The sequence below is a fragment of the Loxodonta africana genome, chromosome 7, assembly GCF_030014295.1.
Source record: "Loxodonta africana isolate mLoxAfr1 chromosome 7, mLoxAfr1.hap2, whole genome shotgun sequence".
Classification (NCBI taxonomy): Eukaryota; Metazoa; Chordata; class Mammalia; order Proboscidea; family Elephantidae; genus Loxodonta; species Loxodonta africana.
The window spans coordinates 79,428,144-79,450,549 of NC_087348.1; the positions used below are offsets into that span (position 1 = coordinate 79,428,144).

Genomic DNA, 22,406 nt, shown 5'->3' on the forward strand with positions numbered 1-22,406 from the left:
AGATGATATATGGCCTTGAAGTTATTTATTTATTACATAATTTACTCAATTAAGTATAAGCACCTATGAAGCACTATCTGTGCGTTGTATACATAACCAAAAAACCAAACCTGTTGAGGTAGAGTCTATTCCAACAGAGTAGAACTGTCCTATATGGTTCCCAGGGAGGAACTGGTGGATTCGAACTGCTAACATTTTGGTTATCAGCTGAGCTCTTAAGCACTTGGGCTGTATACATAGTGATTAAAAAAAAAGTAAGACAACAAATAGACATGGAACTTGTTGTGGTCTAATAAAGTTCATTTTGAGGATTTTGTTTTTTGTTCTACTAGCAACAGGAAGTAATTGACATATTTTAATCAGAGGAATGACAAGTTCATATTTAAAGATATTTGTCTGATTTCAGAGTAGAATTGGTTTATAAAGAAACCTAGAATGCATTAGGAGGTAATTTCAGTATTTCACTCGAGATAATGGTGTCTTAGTCTTGAATGGTTACAGGGAGATGGAGAAATGGTTGGCTTCAAGAGCTAACTAAAAGGGAAAATTGAAAGGCCTTGGTGGTGGGTTTTTAATGGGTGATAAAAGCGCATGATATGTTTAAGGTGGCATCTAGGCTTTGGCTTCTGGAACAAGCTAGATGTTTGTGCTATTCCCTGAGACAGGAGATGCTAGAAAAAGACCAGGTTTGGCTGAAAAATTGAGTTAATTTTGGACTTTTTGAATTTTGGATTTTTTTGAGAGACCCAATTTGTTATGTCAAGTAGGCCATTGGAAAGGGCTAGCTCAGGGGTATAATTTAGTAATCATTGCATAGAGATGATAATTACCTGAGGATATGGAGAAGAAAAAAAGAGGTGAAAGAAAGAGAGTAGGAGTAGAGCAGAGGAGAAGAAAAGCAACGAAGATTTACGGCTTAACTTTGAAACTGATGTCAAGGTAGGCCATTAAAACCCATTGCTGTCGATTTCAATTCATAGCGAACCTATAAGATAGAGCAGAGCTGCCCCATAAGGTTTCCAAGGAGTGGCTGTTGGACTCGAATGGTGGACGCTTAGCCACTGCACCACCAAGGCAAAGGATGATGAACATGTAAGAAAAAATGAGGAAAGACCAGGAGGTATGAAGTAAACCAGAAAATTATGATACAAAATTAAACCAAAGAGAGTATTTCAAGGAGGAGGATTTGGTCAATTATTTCAACAAGATTCAGCAACAGGGGGGCCATAGGTAATTTTTTTGAGAGCCATTTTCTGGAACTAACTCTTTCATTACTATTGGATTAACAGTATACCAGCCACTTTTTATGCTTCTGGACCTCAGAGGAAAGGTGTTATTCCAGTTCTTATGTATTTAGTGGTGGGTCCCTTTTGAAAAGTGTGAAGCTCAGGAGATTGGAGTTGGAACCTCACTGTTGAGTAGGTTGAACATTCTATTAGTTGATGCTTCCTGGATGTGTTAGTTTTGTCTTTCATTTCTGTGAGATAGGGCTTGCAAGCATAATTATGGCTTTCTTGTGTGATAGTTAGGGACCCCTAATCGATTTGTTTTGTTTTTTCTGTGTTATATTTGGAAAACAAGAGGTTACCATGTAACCTAATGGAAAGGTTCCCTTAATAAATTATCTATTGAGGTCTCAGATCGGTGGTGCCACAGTGCCGTTTGCCTCATTGGTGGCTTGTACCGTTTGTCTCATCGGTGGCTTGTATCATATTTCTCAAAATCTATGTTACCAACCAAAAATTTAAACACAGTGCATTAATAAGTATGCATTCCAATACTGAAAACACTTACCATCAAAAAAAAGAGAAAGAAAAAGAAAAATTAAGGAGAAAAAGTGTAGTAATGAAAGAGCTAATGGAGATGGAAGCTAAATTGAAAAGATTTGTGGACTGTATTTGAAGTGAGGAAATGGAAACAGCACGATAATGCTTGGGAGAAGAACTGAAGGGCTAGAAAGAGCCTTCTGAGTTTTTTTTTCTTCTCCATCTCTCTCCTGGGATGCTCTGGTACAGGACTTGAAAAATGAATAATTATATTCATATAAAACTGGGTTTTTATGAAAAGCCTGATCTAATCAATTTTACATTCTATTTTCTCCTACTATACCATAAACTTGAGAAAAAGATGTAACAAGATTATTCATCTCAAATTATATTGGTGTATGATAGGAAGTGGGGGCATAATCAAAGATCTCTTCATGTTCTCCACCAGAACATGAAACAATTGTCTAAAAACACCTATTAAAGAAACTTCTTATCCACCGTAGGTATACTGCCTCCTTTATCATATAATACAGCTCTGGTGGCACAGTGTTTAAGTGCTCAGCTGCTACCAAAGGCCCCTGACCCATCAGCCACCCCATGTGACAGATGTCGCAGTCTGTTCCCATAAATATTTACAGCCTTGGAAACCCTGTGGGGCAACTCTTCTTTGCCCTATAGGGTCATCATGAGTTGGAATCTACTTGATAGCCATGGGTTTTTTTTTCCTTCATATACTAGGTTATTGCAAAAATTACAGTGTGTTCTTGTCCTATCTCTTTGATACTATTAGGATTTTTCTTTTCTTTTGCTGCTACCATGCTAACCTAATTTGTTGAAAGTTTTAAATATATTTTAATGTATTTTGAGTTTACGTCCTATCATTATCCTCTTTTCAAATCTTTATAGTTTTTACACTGATTAATTTTTCTTTCTGTGGATGATAGCATTATTTGTCAAGTCCCACCACTCTAGCTTTAGGATATTGACTGAAATTTACCTTATTTAGGAAAGATCTCCTATTTAACATTATCTAGCTGGAGAGTAAGAGAAAGGGATACTTTTGAAGCAATTATAATATTTTTTCTTTTATATATCCTCGCAAATGGTCAAGAGAAGCCCTCTCAGTTCAAGATTCATCCCATGGAATCACCCAGCAACTATTTTGCTGCTCCGATCTCTGAATTCCTCCTCATCTGCTCCCTAACTACCAGGGTGGGCAACACTGGCTGTCCCTGCCTCTCAGCCTCCTCTTCCTTGTGGCCATGGAGGCCAATGCCATACTCCTGATCACCGTCTGGCTGGAAGCTTCTCTGTACCAGCCCATGTACTCCCTGCTGGACATCGTGCTCTGCCTCACTGTCATCCCTAAGGTCCTGGCCATCTTCTGGTTTGACTCAGGTCTATCAGCTTCTCTGCCTGCTTCCACCAGATGTTCATCATGAACAGTTTCCTCCTTATGGAGTCTTGCACATTTATGGTCATGGGTTATGACCGCTATGTGGCCATCTGCCACCCACTGAGATACCCATCCATTGTTACTGACCAATTTGTGGCCAAGGCTAGTGTCTTCACTGTGGCATGAAATGCTGCCCTCGCTGCACCTATTCCTAACCTCATTGCCTGACTCCATTATTGTGGGAAAAATGTCGTTGAGAACTGCATCTGTGCCAACCTGTCTGTGTCTAGACTTCCCTGTGACAATTTCACCCTTAACAGAATCTACCAATTTGTGGTTTGTTGGACCTTTCTGGGCTCTGACTTCATCCTTATATTCCTCTCTTACACCATCATTATAAGAGCCATCCTTAGATTCAAGACTGAGGGGGCTGCAGTCAAGGCTCTGAGCACGTGCAGCTCCCACTTCATTCTCATCCTGTTCTTCAGCACCATTATGCTGGTCGTGGTGCTGACAAATGTGGCCAGAAAAAAGGATTCCTATGGACATCCTTATCCTCCTCAATATCCTTCATCATCTCATTCCCCCTGCCTTGAATCCTATTGTATATGGGATTCGGACCAAAGAGATAAAGCAAGGAATTCAGAAATTGTTGCAGAGAGGGATGTGAATATGTAAAGCAGCTAACTAATTCCTTCTCTTTCCTCATCAATGATTTTTGCCTAGGCAGCGAGGCAGAGAACAGCATGGGGAGTGACCATTTTTAAATACACAGGGGCTTAGTTCATAACCAACCCTGGTTCCTTTCTTTACTCCTTTTGCCTGGTTCAGATGGAGGTAGGCAAGAGAAGGAAATTTCATATTTCTTGAGTATCTGCATTGAACCTACACAATTATATACATAAAATGTATACAATTATATTTAAGCACTTTGATTCTCACAACATCCCTGCAGGAATTATTACTCATGTTTACATACTAGAAAACAGATGCTTTTAATTAAAGGGGGGAAACTTTATCACATATCTGGGAAACAACAGAGTAGAAATTAAAATCTAGGCTCTAGAACCTAAGTTCTTTCTACCCACCGAAATACCAGTTTGAGTACTATTGGAGCTGGAGACCAGACCTCTATCCCACTCTCCTTTGACCTATGTTTTATCCTTGGTATCCATACGTATCTCCTTCTTGTATCTTTTTCCTTGAGGGCCATGGAGTTTTCAGAGAAGGCAGAGTCATGTCTGACAAAAAATCTGCAGGACTTCAGAAAAGAGCATTCATAATAATATAAACAATGCCAGCTTTCTAGTATATCTTTCATAGCCTCACAACCTTCAGGGAAGTCTTGGTAATGAGGATACAGATAGAGGGGGGGTGTTGGGAGGGAACTAATAAGACAGGAAAGAGGAAAACTGACTAGGACAGTGGGTTGGCTACTTTCCACATATGTTTTAACTACACATGCAGTGAACTTAAAACCAAGTCTTATTTGATCTGGTGACTGTGCCTAAGAACTCTAGTTGAAGGTGGGAAGACATAACATAGTGTCAAGTTTCTGGATGACAGTGGGTTTAGTCAGGAGAAAACACACACATACACTGCACACACCTGTTATTTTTAGAGAATTTAATATAAGCAATTGTTTAAATGTGGTTGATGACTTGAAAACCACAAAGGGGACATTGAGGTAACACACAGAGATAGTACCTGCAGGAAGAACCTTCCACTCTTAAGGCTGAATCTAAAGGCTCAGATGGAATATGGGCTCAGATCTCTGAGAAGCGGGTGCTGCCCTTATCTGGTATTGGTGCCACAGAAGCTCAGAGGAAGTGCCCCTCAGAGCTGGGACTAAAACATCTGAGGATGGGCCATTACCCTGCTGGTGCTGGTTGCCCTTTGGTGGTTCAGTGAGGCTGGTTCTGGGAGTTCCAAAACCAAAACCAAAACCAAAGCCCAAGCCAAACAACTAACCAACCAACCCACCAACCAAACATCGTGGAGACTGGAGTTAACTCCACTGCAAAGATAAATAATACTGATAAGACAGGAACAGACACTAAAGAGCAAATGCCTTCTCTCATGCTTCAACTTTCTAGTTTCTCTCTGGTGCTATTTTTAGGTGGAAACTGAGAGGGAGCCAGCTGACATAGAAGAGTCCCAAAGTCCTAGCCCCAGTATCATAAAAGAGAGTAGAGATAGGTGGGTTTGGGGCTGACTGATAAGCATTAATGAAGGGCCCAGATCCAATGGTTCTATCTCTCGAAGTATGACTATACAAGGGACAGCTGCAATAGCATCTGCACCGCACACTAGCTCCCCGGGAACAGATCACAGAAAAAAGTGCCCCAGTGCAGGTGGGCAAAGAGACATGGCACAATATTATACGGGCAGCATTCAGAGCTATAGAAGAATTTGGCATTAAGCGAGCAGCAGGAATAGAGACAGACTTGCCCACACCATAGGAACTAGACAGAGTAACTGTAACCCAACGCCGACGTGGAATCCAGGGGCAGAGTTCTTCCAAAGTCACACACACAGCACTTTGCCGTTGTGACCTAATATTTGTAATTGTTAGAAGGGTATTCTCTAATAGGGCTTCTCTCCATCTAATGGTTGCTGGAAAATTTTATTCACCACCAAAAAAAAAAAAAATTTTTTTTTAAACCACCCTCCCACTGTCCTCTGAGGACATATGGGCCAACTTGAGACTAAAATCCCTAAAATGAGACTAAGAATCTCAGTGTCCTCATGTACTGATAATAATGATAGTAGTAAAAATGAAAATAAAAGCTAATATGTTTTGAACATTTTCAGTATATCAGTATCTGTGTATAATATGTTTAATTCATAAGTGCCTTCTGCTGATGATTCTTTATAAAAATGAGTTTTTTTTTTGTTTTTTTTTTAAACTTTAACAGAAAGGATAAAATGCAATGGGGGTAAAATTACACCTGTAGCCAGGTGGTATTTTCAAACATTTGTCCACTCTTTTGTTCTTTCCAGGAATGCTTTCTGTCTCTGCCCCTGCTATGCTTTCACCCAGGGACCCTCTGGAATTCAAACCTAGAAGGGACTAAAAGAATAGTTTCTGTTAGCTGGGCAACATTCAGATCTTAATTCCTGACCTGGGATTCTCTAGATCAATGTGTGATGACCAACACAATTGTGAGACGTTTGGACTGGAAATAGATGGGGATAAACACTACTAACTTGTTAGGGAGGTTTAAAGGATGCAGGAACCTACACACCACTGGTCATCCCTCACAGGGACTAGCACAACTTTTGGCACATTGCAGTACTCAGGAAATATTCCCTTATTCATTTATTTATTTATTTTTATGTACTGAAGTGGCTGAGTGGAGGTGACACACTGTGTCTAGGTAAATCTATAGTTGAGTAGTAGTCATTGTTGTCAGCTGTGGTTGAGTCAGCTCTTGACATGTAGTGATCCCATGCAGAGTGGAATTGGACTGTTGTGATCCGTGGGTTTTCAGTGGCTGAATTTTCAAAAGTAGATTGCCAGGCCTTTCTTCTTAGTCTGGAAGCTCTGCTGAAACCTGCCCAGCATCATAGCAACACGCAAGCCTCCACTGATGGGTAGGTCGTGGCTACACAGGAGGTGCATTGGCTGGGGATTGAACCTGGATCTTCTGCATAGAAGGAGAGAATTCCACTACTAAACCACCACTACCCCCTGAGTAATAGTAAGCACACACACACAAAAAAAGAAGCCCTTTGCTGTTGATTCCAACTCATACTGAACCTATAGGACAGAGTAGAATTGCCCCACAAGGTTTTTAAGGAGTGACTGGTGGATTTGAACTGCGGACCATTTGGTTAGCAGTCGAGTTCTTATCCACTGTACCACCAGAGCTCCCTGAGTAATAGTAGAGGCTTATATACAAGGAACACACAAGTTGTGTACTTAAGACTGGTTTTCTGCTCTTGGTTCTCAGGAAAGAGCTTTTTCATCAAATTGTCAAGCCCAGTGTAGGTAGATGAAGAAAATTCCTTGCTTTTTCTGTTATTGGTTTCTACTTTTATGGCTTTATGGTCAGAAAAGATGCTTTAATATTTCAATGTTTTAGATTCTGTTAAGGCTTGCTTTGTGGCCTAATATGTGGTCTATTCTGGAGAATATTCAGAAAAAAATGTATACTTGGCTGCTGTTAGGTGGAGAGCTCTGTCTATGAGATCAAGTTGGTCGAGTGTGGTATTTAGATCTTCTGTGTCTTTACTGAGCTTCTTTCTGGATGTTCTGTCCTTCACTGAAAGTGGTGTGTTGAAGTCTCCTGCTATTATTGTGGAGCTATGTCTCTTTTCAATGCTGTTAGAGTTTGTTTTATGTATTTTGGAGCCCTGTTGTTGGGTGCGTAAATATTTATTATAGCTCTGTCCTCCTGGTGTATTGACTGACCCTTTAATCATTATATAGCGTCCTACTTTATCCTTTGTGGTGGATTTTGCTTTTAAGTCTATTTTGTCAGAGATTAATATTGCTACTCCTGTTCTTTTTTGTTTGTTGTTTGCTTGATATATGTTTTTCCATCCTTTGAGTTTTAGTTTGTTTATGTCTTTGAGTCGAAGGTGTGTCTCTTGTAGGCAGCATATAGACAGATTGTGATTTTTTATCCATTCTGCCACTCTCTGTCTCTTTATTGGCGCATTTAGTCCATTTACATTCAGGGTAATTATTGATAGGTTTGAGTTTAATGCTGTCATTTTGATGTATTTTTTTGTGTTGACAGTTTCTTTGTTCCACTTAATTTTCTATGTTGAGTCATTTTTCTTTATGTATTTTCTTTTCAACTTTTTTGTTGTTAATTTTGTATTTGATGAGTCTTTATGTTTTTCTCGTTTTTTGTTTTGTTGTATAGGATTGTTAGTTTCCTTTGTGGTTACCTTAATATTTACCTCTATTTCTCTAAGCTTAAACCAACCTTTTATTTCTTTATATCACCTTGACTTCTTCTTCATATGAAAGTTCTATGACTACATTATTGAGTCCCTCTTTTTTGTTTTAATGTTGTCGTCTTTTACATAGTAACTTCTCTGTTTCCCGATTTTCAGTGTTTTAACTTTGATTTAACCCTATCTGGGTTGATACCTGGTTGTTCTGTCTGGTGGTCTAGTCTTGGGTTCTTACCTAATGTTATTGATTTTCTAACCAGAGGACTCCCTTTAGTGTTTCTTGTAATTTTGGTTTGGTTTTCACAAATTCCCTAAACTTATGTTCATCTGCAAATGCCCTAATTTTGCCATCATATTTGAGAGACAGTTTTGCAGGATGTATAATTCTTAGATAGCATTTTTTTTTTCCTTTAAGGCTTTGTATATGTCATCCCAGTGCCTTCTTGCCTGCATAGTTTCTGCTGAGTAGTCACAGTTTAGTCTTATTGACTCTGCTTTGTAGACAACTTTTTGTTTATCCCTAGCAGCTTTTAAAATTCTCACTTTATCTTTCGTTTAGTCAAGTTTGAATGTAATATGTCTTGGTGACTTTCTTTTGGGATCTACCCTGTGTAGGTTTCAATGAACTTCTTGAATAGATATCTTCTCATCTTTCATGATATCAGGAAAGCTTTCTGCCAACAAAGCCTCAACAATTCTCTCTGTATTTTCTGTCATCCCCCCCCCACCCCATTCTGGTACTCCAGTCACTCATAGGTTATTTCTCTTGATAGAGTCCCACATAATTCTTAGGGTTTCTTCATTTTTTGAAACTCTTTTATCTGATTTTTTCCTTGAATACATTAGTGTCAAGTACCTTATCTTCAATCTCACTAATTCTGACTTCCATCGACTCAATTCTCCTGCTGTGATTTTCTACTAAAGTGTCTAATTCTGATATTTTATTGTTAATCTTTTGGATTTCTATTTGCTGTCTCTCTAAGGATTCTTGCAGCCTGTTAAATTTGTCATTATGCTCTTCTGTGACCTTCTTAAGTTCCTCTGTTGCTTTGTCTGTGTGTTCCTTGGCTTGGTCTGCATTTTGCCTGATCTCCTTCCTGATCTCTTGAAGAGCTCTGTATATAAATCTTTTGAATTCTACCTCCAGTAATTCCAAGAAATTATCTTCCTCCAGGAGGTTTCTTGGTTCTTTGTTTTTGTCACTTGCCAAAACCATCATGTTCTGCCCCTTTATGTGATTTGATATTGACTGTTGTCTCTGAGCCATGGATAAGTTATTATATTTACTTATTTTATGTTTGCCTACCATGCCCTAGCTTCTTGTTTTGTTTTGATGTGCCCAAATAGGCTGGTCATGTGAGCTACTCTGGTTATTGGCATCTTTGAAGCTCTCACATCCTGCCTCCAGGTGGTTAGAGTTGTTACTAGGTATATGAGCCTAGGAGTCTGTTTACTTTCCTTGTGTGGATTCTGCTCAGGTGTCCAGGTTGTTGGTCACCAGTATGTTGTGCACATTCTCACCTACAGTCCTAGATGGATGGGGTGATTGGAGTAGGCACAGGTATCTGGCTGCAGTAGGGGGTCATTTGCTGAGCAAGGCAGGGGACTGATGGCTGCCCCTACATGTCTGTTTGGAAGATATGTTCCTGTTCCCTAGAATGCATAGGTGGATGGGTTTTGCACCCAGACTTTGGGCACTGAATGCTGTTGGCTATAACGACTGGGAGGCACCACTTATTCTTGGACCCTTGTTGTGGTTAGCTAGGTGGAGTAGGTAGAGCCACCAATCCTCAGGCTCCTGATGAGGGTGAGGACCCTACTTTATGGGAATGGTGGTGTCAAATGTCACGAATCTGCCACTCCCCTTTATAGCTGTTGCAGTCAAAAATAGGCTTCAGGTATCTACCCTATTGTACTGTGCTAATAAGGGCCTATGCTTTTAAATGGGCCCACACAGGTCTATGCAGCAGTGAAAGGCATTCAAAGTCCATGGACTGCTTATGCCTGTGCCTAGGCAAAGGGACTGTGCCTACTCTGAGTTCCTGGCTCAGGGCAGCTGGGAGATTATATTTCCTGCTTGTTAATTTATTCCCTTTCTAAAGCCAGAAGAAAAAATGCTCAGTGCATGCAATGCATCCTACTTCTGGCCCAGGGGGTGTAGCAATCGAAGCTGGATTGGGACCCACAGCACAGCATGGAAGGGGCAGGTAAATGGGAGAGACAGAAGGTTGGTTTGATCCTCTCGGTTTGTTAGATGCTTGTACTTATCTTTTGCCAATTCAGAGCCTCTTCTCCCTGGTTCTGGAGGCTTGAGGAGACTTTCAGCCACTCAGTTTCTCCTGATGTGGAAAATGCTTCCCAAGCACTACTGCTTGCCTCAACCCACGGGTGCCAGCCAATCCAGCCTGCCAGGTGCTGGGCAGGTCAGGTCTGGCAAATCCTTGCTGCTTCTGAACTGTCTCTCTCTCCCACTGTTGCTCAGTCTGACTCCTCAACTTTGTCTTTGATGCTCAGGGCTCTTGGATTGTCATATATAATTGATTCACTTGTTTTTTTCAGGTCATTTTTGCAAGAGGGACCACAGGAAGTGTCTGACTACTCTGCCATCTTGGCCCTGACCTAGATGAAGAAACTTGACATAATGTCTCTATGGCAGGCTTTGAGGAGAATCCACACACAGATCACGCTGCTAGGACAGCAGGATAACTCAAAGAATCAGACCTAGAATGACAGACACAACTCTGCTGAGAAGTTCCCATAGCGTGAAAAACATCCTTTCAGTAGAAATCCTTCAACACTGTCTTGGTTGGATAAAATGAAGTAGCATAAATTAAAGACATTTTAAGTTGGTGAGACAGAGATGTTTTGTCTGTTTATTTTAACTGAGAAAATCTGTAAACAGTTTCTTTGCAAGTAGAATATGACTTTAATTGTACTGAGAGAGGGTGTATTAAGAACAGGAGGGGGAGAGGAGTGGCTTACCTACAGACCCTCATTTCACTCTATGGTTTGCAGGTTAGTTATGTTTGTTTGAGGAATTTGGGTGAAGAACACAGAACCATTTGAGAAGAAAATCTGTTGCCACTGAACACAGCAATTCAGGACCAGAACTGACTTAATCAAGACCCAATGCATAAAGGAGCAAAAAGTTCCCTGGAATGAAGTTATCTGGAGGAAAAAGAGTGTCTATGTTGGTGGCCAGGGCTCAAAACAAAGATGTGAGTTTGTTGAGGCAACAATACTACATTTTCAATGTACAAAGTGGGGTTTGGTAAACCTCTTGGTACATAGCCTTCCTGATACTCTGTTGTACTTCAGGGTATATTCCAAGCATATGTGTGTTAACAATGAGAGCTGTAACCTCAGGTACCCAGTGTGGGACATCAAGGCTGCACAGTCAAGAATCCTGAACAGCAAAGGCATTATTGCAGAGAGCATAAGTAAACTCTTCATTGCTGCCAAGTCAACACTCTCCCCTTGTGGGAATCAGCAGGAATAGCATTACTGGAGTGAATTCTTAACTCTCAACCTCTGCTTGATGTTTGAAAGAAAGAGGACCTGCAGTTCTACGTTCAGAAAACTGGGGATCTTGAACACTCAAGGGAAATGGTAGTGGGTGGCTTCTTAATAGAAAACTTTTTAAAAGTCAAGCTTATGTTTCTTTGGCAATAAATCCCCTCAAAAACCTAATAGGTTTCTGATCTATTTGTATCTTATCATTTCCATGTGCTAATAATCAGGCCTAAAGAATCTTCTTAGGTATAATTTCAAATATTTCTTTCTTTTCTTTGTTCTCTGTACACTATGATTACTCAGCCAGTCAATACCAACTACAGCATTTCTCTGTTTCTTTTTCCTGTTGTGGGGTCAATACTGTTTAGTTTGGTGCCATCAACTTCACTTTCTTCTTGCATCCACATCTTTTTTCTTAGTTAAAATGGATTGCGCAGCTCACCAAGATAATAAACATGCTATAATGATCACCATGTGTCATTCTTCCTAGTCTCCAGAGAGTGGTGGATTGATCAAGGGATTGAGACTAAATGTACCAAAATGTTCTTGAGGAGAAGCTTTCTGACATTCACTTTTAGCATAAAGAGTCCTAGATTTTAAGTTTGGAAGTTAAGTTTAATATCCTGGCTGTGCTATCTTTAGGTATATGAATTGGGAAAATAATTTAAAATCTCAAAATTTCAGTTTCATTACCTCACAAATCACAAATAAGGATAAGCACAATTCTTTTATATATATATATTTTTTATTCAATTATATCTGTTAAAATATCAAATATAGTTGAGAGAAGGTTCCTACTGGCGAAAACGGCTTGTGCTCCACTGGTAACCTAAAGGTAGGTGGTTCAAACCCACTCAGCGGTACCGCAGAAGAAAAGGCTTGACAACGTTTCCATTAAGATTACAGCCAAGAAAACCCTATGAAGCAGTTCTACTCTGTAACACATGGAATTGCCAGGAGTTGGAATCGACTCAATGCAACTAACAAGAACAACATAGTTAAGAGAGCCGAGTTACCCTGAGCCAGTATGGGAAGCAGGCTGACTCTGGAGCATCCTCTGGAGTCAAACCACATGGATTAAAGTCCTTTTCTACCTTGGACAAGTAATTTAATAACTCTATATTTTGATTCCTCATCAGTGAATTGTGAATTATCATCTAATACTCTCAGGAATATGTACCTCACTAGATTGTTACGAGGATTAAGTGAAAGAACAGGTTTTAATCAGTGATAATAAGACACATTAAGAACTCAATGAAGATCATTATTATTATTATTATTATTACTAGTATAATGCTTTGTGATCATATGTTAAATTTTGGTCTCTCTCTCTAGGATGGCAGAAACCATTCTTTGATGTACTATATTCCTAACATGTAACATAGTGCCTTGTACATAACAGGGTGCAAATTATGCTTGTTAAATGAAAAAGTAAAAGTAATTCTCTCCTTGCAACAATCCTATGTTGGAAAGTTTTTATTCCCAAGTTACAGACGAAGAAATTACGGTTCTGAGAGTTTATGTAAATTGGCCAAGGAAGAGCAGTCAGGAAACTGCAGAGCAAGGGTTCAAACTCAAGCCTCCAATTTTCTCTTTCAAAATATCCTCACGATCTGAGAGTGGAGAGAGGTTACTCATTTTTAAGGTGGTTTGAGAGCAAGAATGTTTTTCCTAGTGTAAACTTTGTAATCTTAACAACACAGATTTTATTGAGCAATGATTCACTCATGAGATAGTTTTCTTCATTTAGCATGTTTATCAGCTCTCTGTGATGATACCAAGGTCCTTGCAGCTTCATCCACAACCTCTAAGTAGCAAGACAGAGGTAAGGGCAGAAGAATAGTCAGTGCATGAAGGGAATGGTATTATATTCAGTCTGCATTTTTACCCAGGTGTCTAATTTTCCGGTGATTGCAGGTAGCAAAGTGTGAGGCTTAGAGCCAGATCCCACTTACTGTACTATCTCTCAGCTTCCTCTGCCCAAAGCCCAGATGACCCCACATTTAGCCTGAGTATTCCTAAACTAGAATTCCTGATGGTTCAGTGTTTAACCAGTCAGCTGTCAACCCGAAGGTTGGCAGTTCGAACCCACCAGTTGCTCTGTGGAAGAAAGATGGTTGTATGTTTCTGTAAAGATTTATAGACTTAGAAACCCTACGAGGCAGCTCTACTTTGTCTTATATGGTTGCTATGAGTCAGAATCAACTTGACGGCAATAGGCTTGGATTATTCCTAACCTAAGGTCCCTGGATGGTGCAAATAGTTTGCACTCAGCTACCAATAGAAAGGTTGGTGGTTCGAACCCCTCAGTGGCAGTATGGAAGAAATGCCTGTTGATCTGCTTTTGTAAAGATTGCAGCCAAGAAAACCCTAGAGAGCTTAGTTCTGCTCTGTAACACGTGGGATTGCCATGAGTTGCAATAGACTTGTCAGCAATGGGTTTACTTTTTTTTAATTTTATTCCTAATCTAACCTAAGAAGCATTTGGAGATCTGCAAAGTGTATTTCCTAGGTCCTATTGTATATCAACTCAGGGTGGTGACTTTACTTAGAAACCAGAGTTTAAACAAAGAACAGCCATGAAGGCAAAATCTTGGACATGAGAACATGTGGGTCAACCAGAGTCACCTCCAGGGATTTGCTTGGGTCCAGACAACGGGTGCTTTCACCTGAATGAGAAGAGATCATAGAGAAGAGCTCTGTCCTCTCTTTTACCCATGGTCCATGCTCCTTTGATTGCTGGAAATGTTCCTCTGTGACCTCCCTGCACAAAGTTATAGTGCTGAGGATGGTATTATTCAATTCCTTTCCAAAAAGTATATCCAAAGAAACTTTTTCTGAGAGGTCTCTCTCCACTGTTTCCTTACCTTTTCCCTGGGGTTTCTTTTCCTTTATTTAGACTCCCCAAGTGCCTTAGATCTCTCCCACCCTCACTCCACTCTCAATGCTGAATTTAGCCTTTTGTGATATACCCTCCTGGGAAATGGACCATAGGGTTCCAGGCTTCAGGTGCTTAACAAGGGCAATAGCTCCTGTGAGCTGTGGGAAGAGAAGAAGTAGAGTGGACCCAGAACCTATAAAATCAGCCTGCAGAGCCCTGGAAGGGGTCCATTTAGGTTCTGCATTCAACAGAAACAGCAGCAGTGCAGCCTTCAGAAGAAGCTGGTGAGTCTTGAGTTGGGGCCAGAAAATGTATGAGAAGGGAGAGAATGAAGACGGGAGGAGTCCATGATCATGGTATGAAAGAAGATGAAACTCTTTCAACACGGTCTGGTGCTGGAGTTGCTAACCCTGCCAAGCAACCTAGATCCTGGTACAAAAGTCAGGGGGTAGCCACTGACCTAAGAATTCATCCAGTAATGAAGCTGAGTCATTCTGTGGCCACACAAGGCTTGAGGCTTCAAAACTTCCACAGGCTCAAAGGCCCCCAGTCGTATCGTGGCTAGAAGGCCTAGTACAAACTCATCTATGAACCAAGGTGACCTCTCCTCCTAGGCAATTATAGCTTGGTTTGAAACTTACATTGTAAGTTTGACTAGTTTAAGATCTATCTGGTATTTCCAGACTGTCCAGGTCTCATGGTCAGACACCATGCTTTGTTCATTATCACCCAGAACAAGGAACTTCCATGACCACCCCTCAGTGAATATTCACTGATGGAGTTGAAATATTGGAGGTCAAAGCAATACCCCGGATGGCTAACTATTCCTCATTTCCCAAATTAGGAATCTTCAGTTTCATATGTTTGGTGGATGGCATGAGGTAGAAAAACAATAATTTTGGACCATTGTTTCAAGGGAACAGGAAAAATGAATCTGCAGGATACTATCAGCAAGATTGATCCCTGTTTTGAGGCAAAACAAAAGGGGAAAATGTTTAGCTGTCTAAGAAGTAAACTATCTGGAAAGTAATCATCTTAGTTTCCTAGTGCTGTTGTAACACAAATGCCTCAAGTGAGTGACTTTAAAGGGCATTTATTTTCTCACAGTTCTGGAGGCTAAAAGTCCAAATCAGGGTCTAGGCCATGTTGTTGCCTTGTAGGTAATCCTGGGCAGTCCTTGGTCCTTTGGCTTGTGTACGATCCTGGCATAGCACCTGTCTTCCTCCATGTGTGCAAGTGTGTATGTGTGTGTATAATCTGTTGTTATTACAACTCATAAGTGATTAGATTTAGAACTCCCCTTACTCACATATGATCTAATGAACATAACAAAGAAAACCTTACTTCCAAACAGGATTACATCCACAGGTATAAGGGTTAGGATTCTAAGATATATTTTGGGGGGACACAATTCTACCCAAAGAGTAACTATGCTTTCTACAAACAGAATAGAAAGAACTATCCTCTGACTTCCAAAAGTATCCATGAACATAGATACTTTTCACCTACCTCAGAGGAAAATGTATTTTTCCTCTGGGCAACTGGGCACTTGCTTTTGCCCTGCAATTTGAATATGATGTACAGGCTGGGGCCCAGCATGGTTATTTTTTATTGGTTTATTTGTTTTTTGTTGGGAGATCTTACTTCAATTTTTTCTTCTTCTGTTTTATACCATTACCAAAATACCTAACACGAGAGTCATGGTTTTTGCCCTGTAGACAATACTCACCCCTGGTTTCCAAATATAGAAGGCTTTTGTGTGTGTGTGTGTGAATAGAATAGTGAAGTAAGGCAGATAGTTTGTTCATGTTCCCATTTTACCCAAAAGTCCTCACTAATAATATTGAATTTATCCCTTCCTACTTTTCAGAACTCCATTCCATCAAATATTACTTTTTTTGTCTGGAATATTCAACTATAAACACCCCTTGAAAATTTTTTCAGCTTAACTTTAGACTTTAAAGAACACTTTGATTTTCTCCAATTATTTTATATACTGCTACCACTTTACATTATTTCCTTTTTTCTTCAAATAACAACACACATATCTTCATTTGCAGACTTGAATTTTCTCATGGATTCCAGGTATGTTATATTTTGAATGATTGCTAGAACTGTGCCTGGGTATTTTGCAAATACCTCCTGCATAACACTTGAAATATAAATTCATTTTCTTATTCTTAAAACCCCCTCCTCCCCACCCTTCTCCCTAATTTCTCAGCAAAGCTTTAATTCTTCTGTCACCCAAGCTCAAAAACAAAAAGTAATCTCTAATACTGTTGAGATTCAAGACCCTTTTTTATTCATCTTCTTTCAGTTTATAACAGATCATCTTACCCTTCAGTGAGCAGAATGTGCTCATGCAATGGTTGAATAATAAACCCTCAAATCCCTTTCTTTATTCATCACCTATCCATTCTTCCTGTCTATCCTGAAAGAGAAATAACAGCAAATAATCCAGTAAGGACCTGATAGGTGCTAGCTCTTTAAAGTGAAATTCTTTTTGAGGCAGGAAGAAATTATTGTCCTTGGGTAGGATCAAGGACTACTCCGCCTCTAATCCAATATATCCTGAAGAATTAAAATAAAGAATCCTGAAGTCTGACCTTGTCCAATTCTATGGAGTGGAAGGTTGGGCTTTTCCTGAGCTTCCTTCCTGGAGTTGGCTAAGCAGAGCTCTCCATTGAGATATCTCTTTTAACCTCCTGAAGGAAGGGCTTGGTTAAGTAACTGCCCTTGTCAAGGCTAAATAATGTCACTCTGAGAGCATGGACTCTAGAGTCAGACTCCATGGTTCACAGTGCTGGCTTCACCAATTATTGACTCCGTAATCTTTTTTTTTAATCTTAGAAACCCTGGTGGTGTAGAGGTTAAGAGCAGTGGCTGCTAGCCAAAAGGTCAGAGGTTTAAATCCACCAGGGACTCCTTGGAAACTCTATGGGAGCAGTTTTACTCTGTCCTATAGGGTCACTATGAGTCAAAATCAACTTGATGGCAAAGGTTTTTTTTTTTTTATTTTTTAAATTCTTGATCAAACTGCTTTGTTTTCCTTTGCATCTCTTTCATTTTTTGCAAAATCAGCATAACAATACTGATTACACCCCTGGAAGCACAATGGCTAAGTGCTCAGCTGCTAACAAAAAGGTTTTCAGTTCAAACCCACCAGCAACTCTGTGGGAGAGAAGAACTGGTAATCTGCTCCCATAAAGATTATAACCTAAGAAACACTATAGGGCAATTCTACTCTGTCACATAGGGTCACTATGAATGGGAATCAACTCTGTGGCAAAAAACAAGTGTTTTTTAAAAAGATGAAGTGATATAAATAAATAATGAATATAAAGCATTCAGTATAGCGCCTGGCACATGATAGGTACTTAATTTAATGTCAGTGGTGGTGATGATGATGATGATGATGATTTTAAAATTGCATTGGGTCAAGCTAAGTACACCAATGGACTCCAAGTTCCAGTACATATACAACACGTATTTTCTGTGCTGATATACTTCTGTCCTACATTTAAAGGTACTCTGGATTTCAGCTTGATCAAGATACTTTGCATGGCATCACCCAGCAACTCCTCCACTGGTTTAGTCTCTGAATTCCTCCTCATTTGCTTTCCTAACTATCAAAGTTGGCAGCACTGGCTGTCCCTGCCCTTCAGCCTCCTCTTCCTCCTGGCCATGGGGGCCAATGCTACCCTCCTGATCACCATCTGGCTGGATGCCTCCCTGCACGAGCCCATGTACTACCTGCTCAGCCTCCTTTCCCTGCTAGACATTGTGCTCTGCCTCACTGTCATCCCTAAAGTCCTGGCCATCTTCTGGTTTGACCTCAGGTCTATCAGCTTTTCTGCCTGCTTCCTCCAGATGTTCATCATGAACAGTTTCTTGACCATGGAGTCCTGCACATTCATGGTCATGGCCTATGACCGCTATGTGGCCATCTGCCACTCCCTGCGGTACCCATCCATCATCACTGACCAATTTGTGTCTAGGGCTGCCATCTTTGTTGTGGCCAGGAATGCTCTCTTTTCTCTTCCTGTTCCCATCCTCTCTGCCAGGCTAAGATACTGTGATGAGAATATCATCAAAAACTGCATTTGCACTAATCTGTCTGTGTCCAAACTCTCTTGTGATGACATCACATTTAATCAACTCTATCAATTTGTGGCAGGTTGGACCCTGCTGGGCTCTGACCTTATCCTTATTATTCTCTCCTACTCTTTCATCCTGAATGCTGTGCTCAAGATCAAGGCTGAGGGAGCTATGGCCAAGGCCCTGAGCACCTGTGGTTCCCACTTTATCCTCATCCTCTTCTTCAGCACAGTCCTCCTGGTTCTGGTCATCACTAACCTGGCCAGAAAGAGAATTCCCCTAGATATCCCCATCCTGCTCAATATCCTGCACCACCTCATACCCCCAGCTCTGAACCCCGTTGTTTATGGTGTGCGAACCAAAGAGATAAAGCAAGGAATCCAGAAGCTGCTGAGGAAGTTGTAAAAGGTAAAAAGGATCAGACTCACCTTTGGAATCATTAATAAAAATAGGGAACTGTTTTTATGTCATAAAGGAACTGTCAGTTTTTAATCCTAGAATGAGTTCTGATTCTGCTTTTTCCTCAGATCTGTGGCAGTAATGAAGACATTCAAATATGAACTTTTGTTTCGTATTTTTTTAAAGGAAATCTATCTTTCCTGGATTCTGTGGTTACCTGGAATTTTTTTTTTTGACTTAATTCCTGACAGAGGGCCTTGGCTAGCCTTAGCTAAATGGAGCTTGACTAGAGGGGGAGTGTTTGACCATTAAAGCAACAATCTCCAACAATCTGCCTCTTGTTTTACAAAGGACATAGTTGCCTCTTTTGTCTCCTGGTTCAGGCTGCCAGAGTTCTGCCTGGCTTTTGTGCCATGAGGGGATTGCTTGCGCTGAAGTAAGGGTAGACATTGATGCCTAAACTTTAGCTCCTGGGCCTGAATGCTTTGCCCTGAGCGTCCCCAACCCTCTTCTTTGGAATCCTTGGCAGATGTTCCAACCATTGGCTCCTTGGATCCTACCACCTAAAAAACCCAACCCGTTGCTGTCCAGTGGATTCCAACTCATAGCGATCTTATAGGACATAGTAGAACTGCCTCATAGTGTTTCCAAGAAGTGGTTGGTGGATTCAAACTGCCAACCTTTTGGTTAGCAGCAGAGCTCTTAACCACTGCGTCAGACCTCTTAAAAATTTCAGTCTATGTCATGTCTTTGCAAGGAATATTTCACAGCAGCAACCTGTCTCTTGTGGGGAAGAATATTAAGACCTTCAAGTTCATAATTTTCTCAAGTATCATTTGAACAATTTTCTCAATTGAGGTATTCTACTTTCCTCTGTATTGAAGCTTATCTTGTGCTGAATGACTTGTATTACATTTAATTTTTCTACAGTATTAAAAAAAAATTTTGTATGTTACAGCATCGATCATCTCCTCTTCTATTACAGACTTTCTATGTTTTGGCCCTAATGTACTTTTAGACTTACCAAGGTCTCTTTGTTTTCCCTACCACTGCAGGAAAACCTGGTGGCGAAGTGGCTAAGTGCTATGGCTGCTAGCGTAAAGGTTGGCAGTCTGAATCCACCAGGTGCTCCTTGGAAACTCTATGAGGCAGTTCTACTTTGTTCTATAGGGTCGCTATAAGTCGGAATTGAGTAGATGGCAATGGGTTTGGTTTTTTATTTTTTTTTGGGGGGGGGTAGCCAAATTTAGGAGTTCCTGGGTGGGACAAATGTTTAAGTACCTGACCACTAACTGAAAGATTGACAGTTAAAACTCATCCAAAATCACCTCAGAAGAAAAACCTGGCAAACTGCTTCCAAAAGGTTGCAGCTATTGAAAACCCTACGGAGAGCAGTTTTACTCTGCAACACATAGGGTTGTCATGAGTTGAAATTGACTGGGCATTACCTTTTTTGTTTTGGTAGCCAAAATTGAATATTTCCTGAATATTCTCAGACATGCTTTGGTGTGTCTTTAATTATTTGATCCTTTCTACACCAAGCTCCTTTTACGGTATCATCATTTGCCAAATCCTGTCTTTCCTCTGAGGATTAATTCAAAATGCCACCTTCTACAAGAGCCTTTCTTTCCTGAATTCTCTCGACTGAAATTACACTTGCATCTGGAGTAGCTGTAAGTCTGTCTTCCTCTGACACTGTTTTAAGCTTCTATTACAACGGGAGAGTGTTTTATTCATCTATTTAAATTTAGCATGGCCCTTTATAGAGAAATTTAGAATAAAAATGTGTTGAACAAGATGGAACATTTTATGGGTATATTGTCTCTGTCTTCCTTTGAAAACTACTTGGTAACAATGAGAAAATCTTCTACTATTCTATGTTTTTATATTACCTAACAGTCTTTTTTCAGCCAGAAATCAATGAAATTTTATATGGTTAAGACCAGTGGGATTGGAGTAAGAATCTTGGTAACTGAAGTTTCAATCTCAGATAAACACGTTTGGCTAGATTTGGCTACTCAGATTTTGTGAGCTTTGGCTGAACTCTTGGAGCCTTGGTTTCCTAATCTTCAAAATGGTGCTAATGATTCGTATTTCCTATTATTATTCTGAAAAGTGAATAAACTAATCATGAAAAGTTCTTTTTACAGTTCCTTATGTGTGCCAAATACATATTAAATTAGAACTATTATTGCTATATTTATTATTAGTATTTTCTAAGCACACTGCTTTTTCTGCTGCCCTCTGAATAGGACATGGATCATTACGCCATACTCTGTGGAAGGTATCCTTTGAGTGGAAGGTATCCATTCCACTTGAATCCTTCTGAGTTTTTTTTTTTTTTTTAATTTTCTTTACTGTTGAAAAAAATATAGGTAACACGACATTTGCTAATTCAACATTTTCAAGTGCAGCAATTACATCAATCATGTTGTGCACCCACCAATATCTGCTGCCAAAGTTTCCATCACCATAAACATAAACTCTTCTTGAAAAATTCTCCTGCTCATTTTGGAACTCAAAACTATTGAATGCCCCATAAAAAATTCTACTGAATATATTCTACTCCTGCATACAGTAGTAGGAGTAGGATATGTTCATCCCTTTTGGAGCTCCAAAGGGGAGCCATTTGTGATTTCTGGCTACAACACCAACCCTGTGCTCACATCTGTTGAGCTATGGACTTCCAAGATCCTTTCCTCAAAATGTTCTCTCCACATTCCCATCTGGTGTAGTTGAGGGAGCAAAGCAGGCTTTGACACACTAGGGGGAAGCAGCAATTAGCTTTCATCAAACCCAGGCAGCTGTATTAGTAAAGTATTGTCTTGATTCGTAGCCGCAATGTGCAGATGCCTGGCTGCTTTGCAACCTTAGTCTTGTTCAGTTCAAAGTAGTATCACTAAAAGGAACATGTTTTACTTGTAAAAGAGCCAGAACAATAAACAGAGCCCAAAATCTACATTCCTCCCCCTTTTTTTAGCTAGGTTATCAAGTGGATTCCTTACTTCAGTACAATTTTCCTTCTTGGGGTAGAAACACCCCTGCAACTTTTTTCAGAATTAGCTGTGACTGGGCACGTTACCTGAGAAAAGCTGCTAAGCTATTATTCTCTTGTCTGTGTCGTTCTCAACAGAAAAGGAAAGAATGATATTTTTCTTTGATGTCATCACCTTTGTCTACCTCTCTCTTTCTGTCACAATTTCTCCTTTCTCTCACTGAGTGCCCTTGCTAATTTAGAGTCTTTCTGAGTTATAAGTATGCCTCAGTTTAGGCACACTTTAAAAAAAAAAAAACATACTGTTGTCAAGTCGATTCTGACTAATAGCGACCTTATATGACAGAGAAGAACTGCCTGATAGGGTTACCAAGGAGCGCCTGGTGGATTCAGACTGCTGACCTTTTGATTAGCAGCCAAACTCTTAACCACTACTCTACCAGGCGT

The 22,406-nt window shown here is 40.1% G+C and overlaps 1 protein-coding gene and 1 pseudogene across 1 annotated transcript; both read left to right on the forward strand.

The window, feature by feature from the left end:
- The first annotated feature begins 2,906 nt into the window (after positions 1-2,906).
- On the forward strand, positions 2,907-3,847 carry LOC100657409 (olfactory receptor 56A1-like; annotated as a pseudogene).
- Positions 3,848-17,826: 13,979 nt separating this feature from the next.
- LOC135231966 (olfactory receptor 56A4-like) lies at positions 17,827-18,970 on the forward strand. Its single transcript, XM_064289212.1, has one exon. The coding sequence runs from the start codon at positions 18,029-18,031 to the stop codon at positions 18,968-18,970; it is 942 nt and encodes a 313-aa protein (XP_064145282.1). The 5' UTR covers positions 17,827-18,028.
- The last annotated feature ends 3,436 nt before the right edge of the window (positions 18,971-22,406 follow it).

Coding starts and splice junctions, on each gene's coding strand:
- LOC135231966 (XM_064289212.1), top strand. CDS start 18,029: ATGGCATCACCCAGCAACTCCTCCACTGGTTTAGTCTCTGAATTCCTC.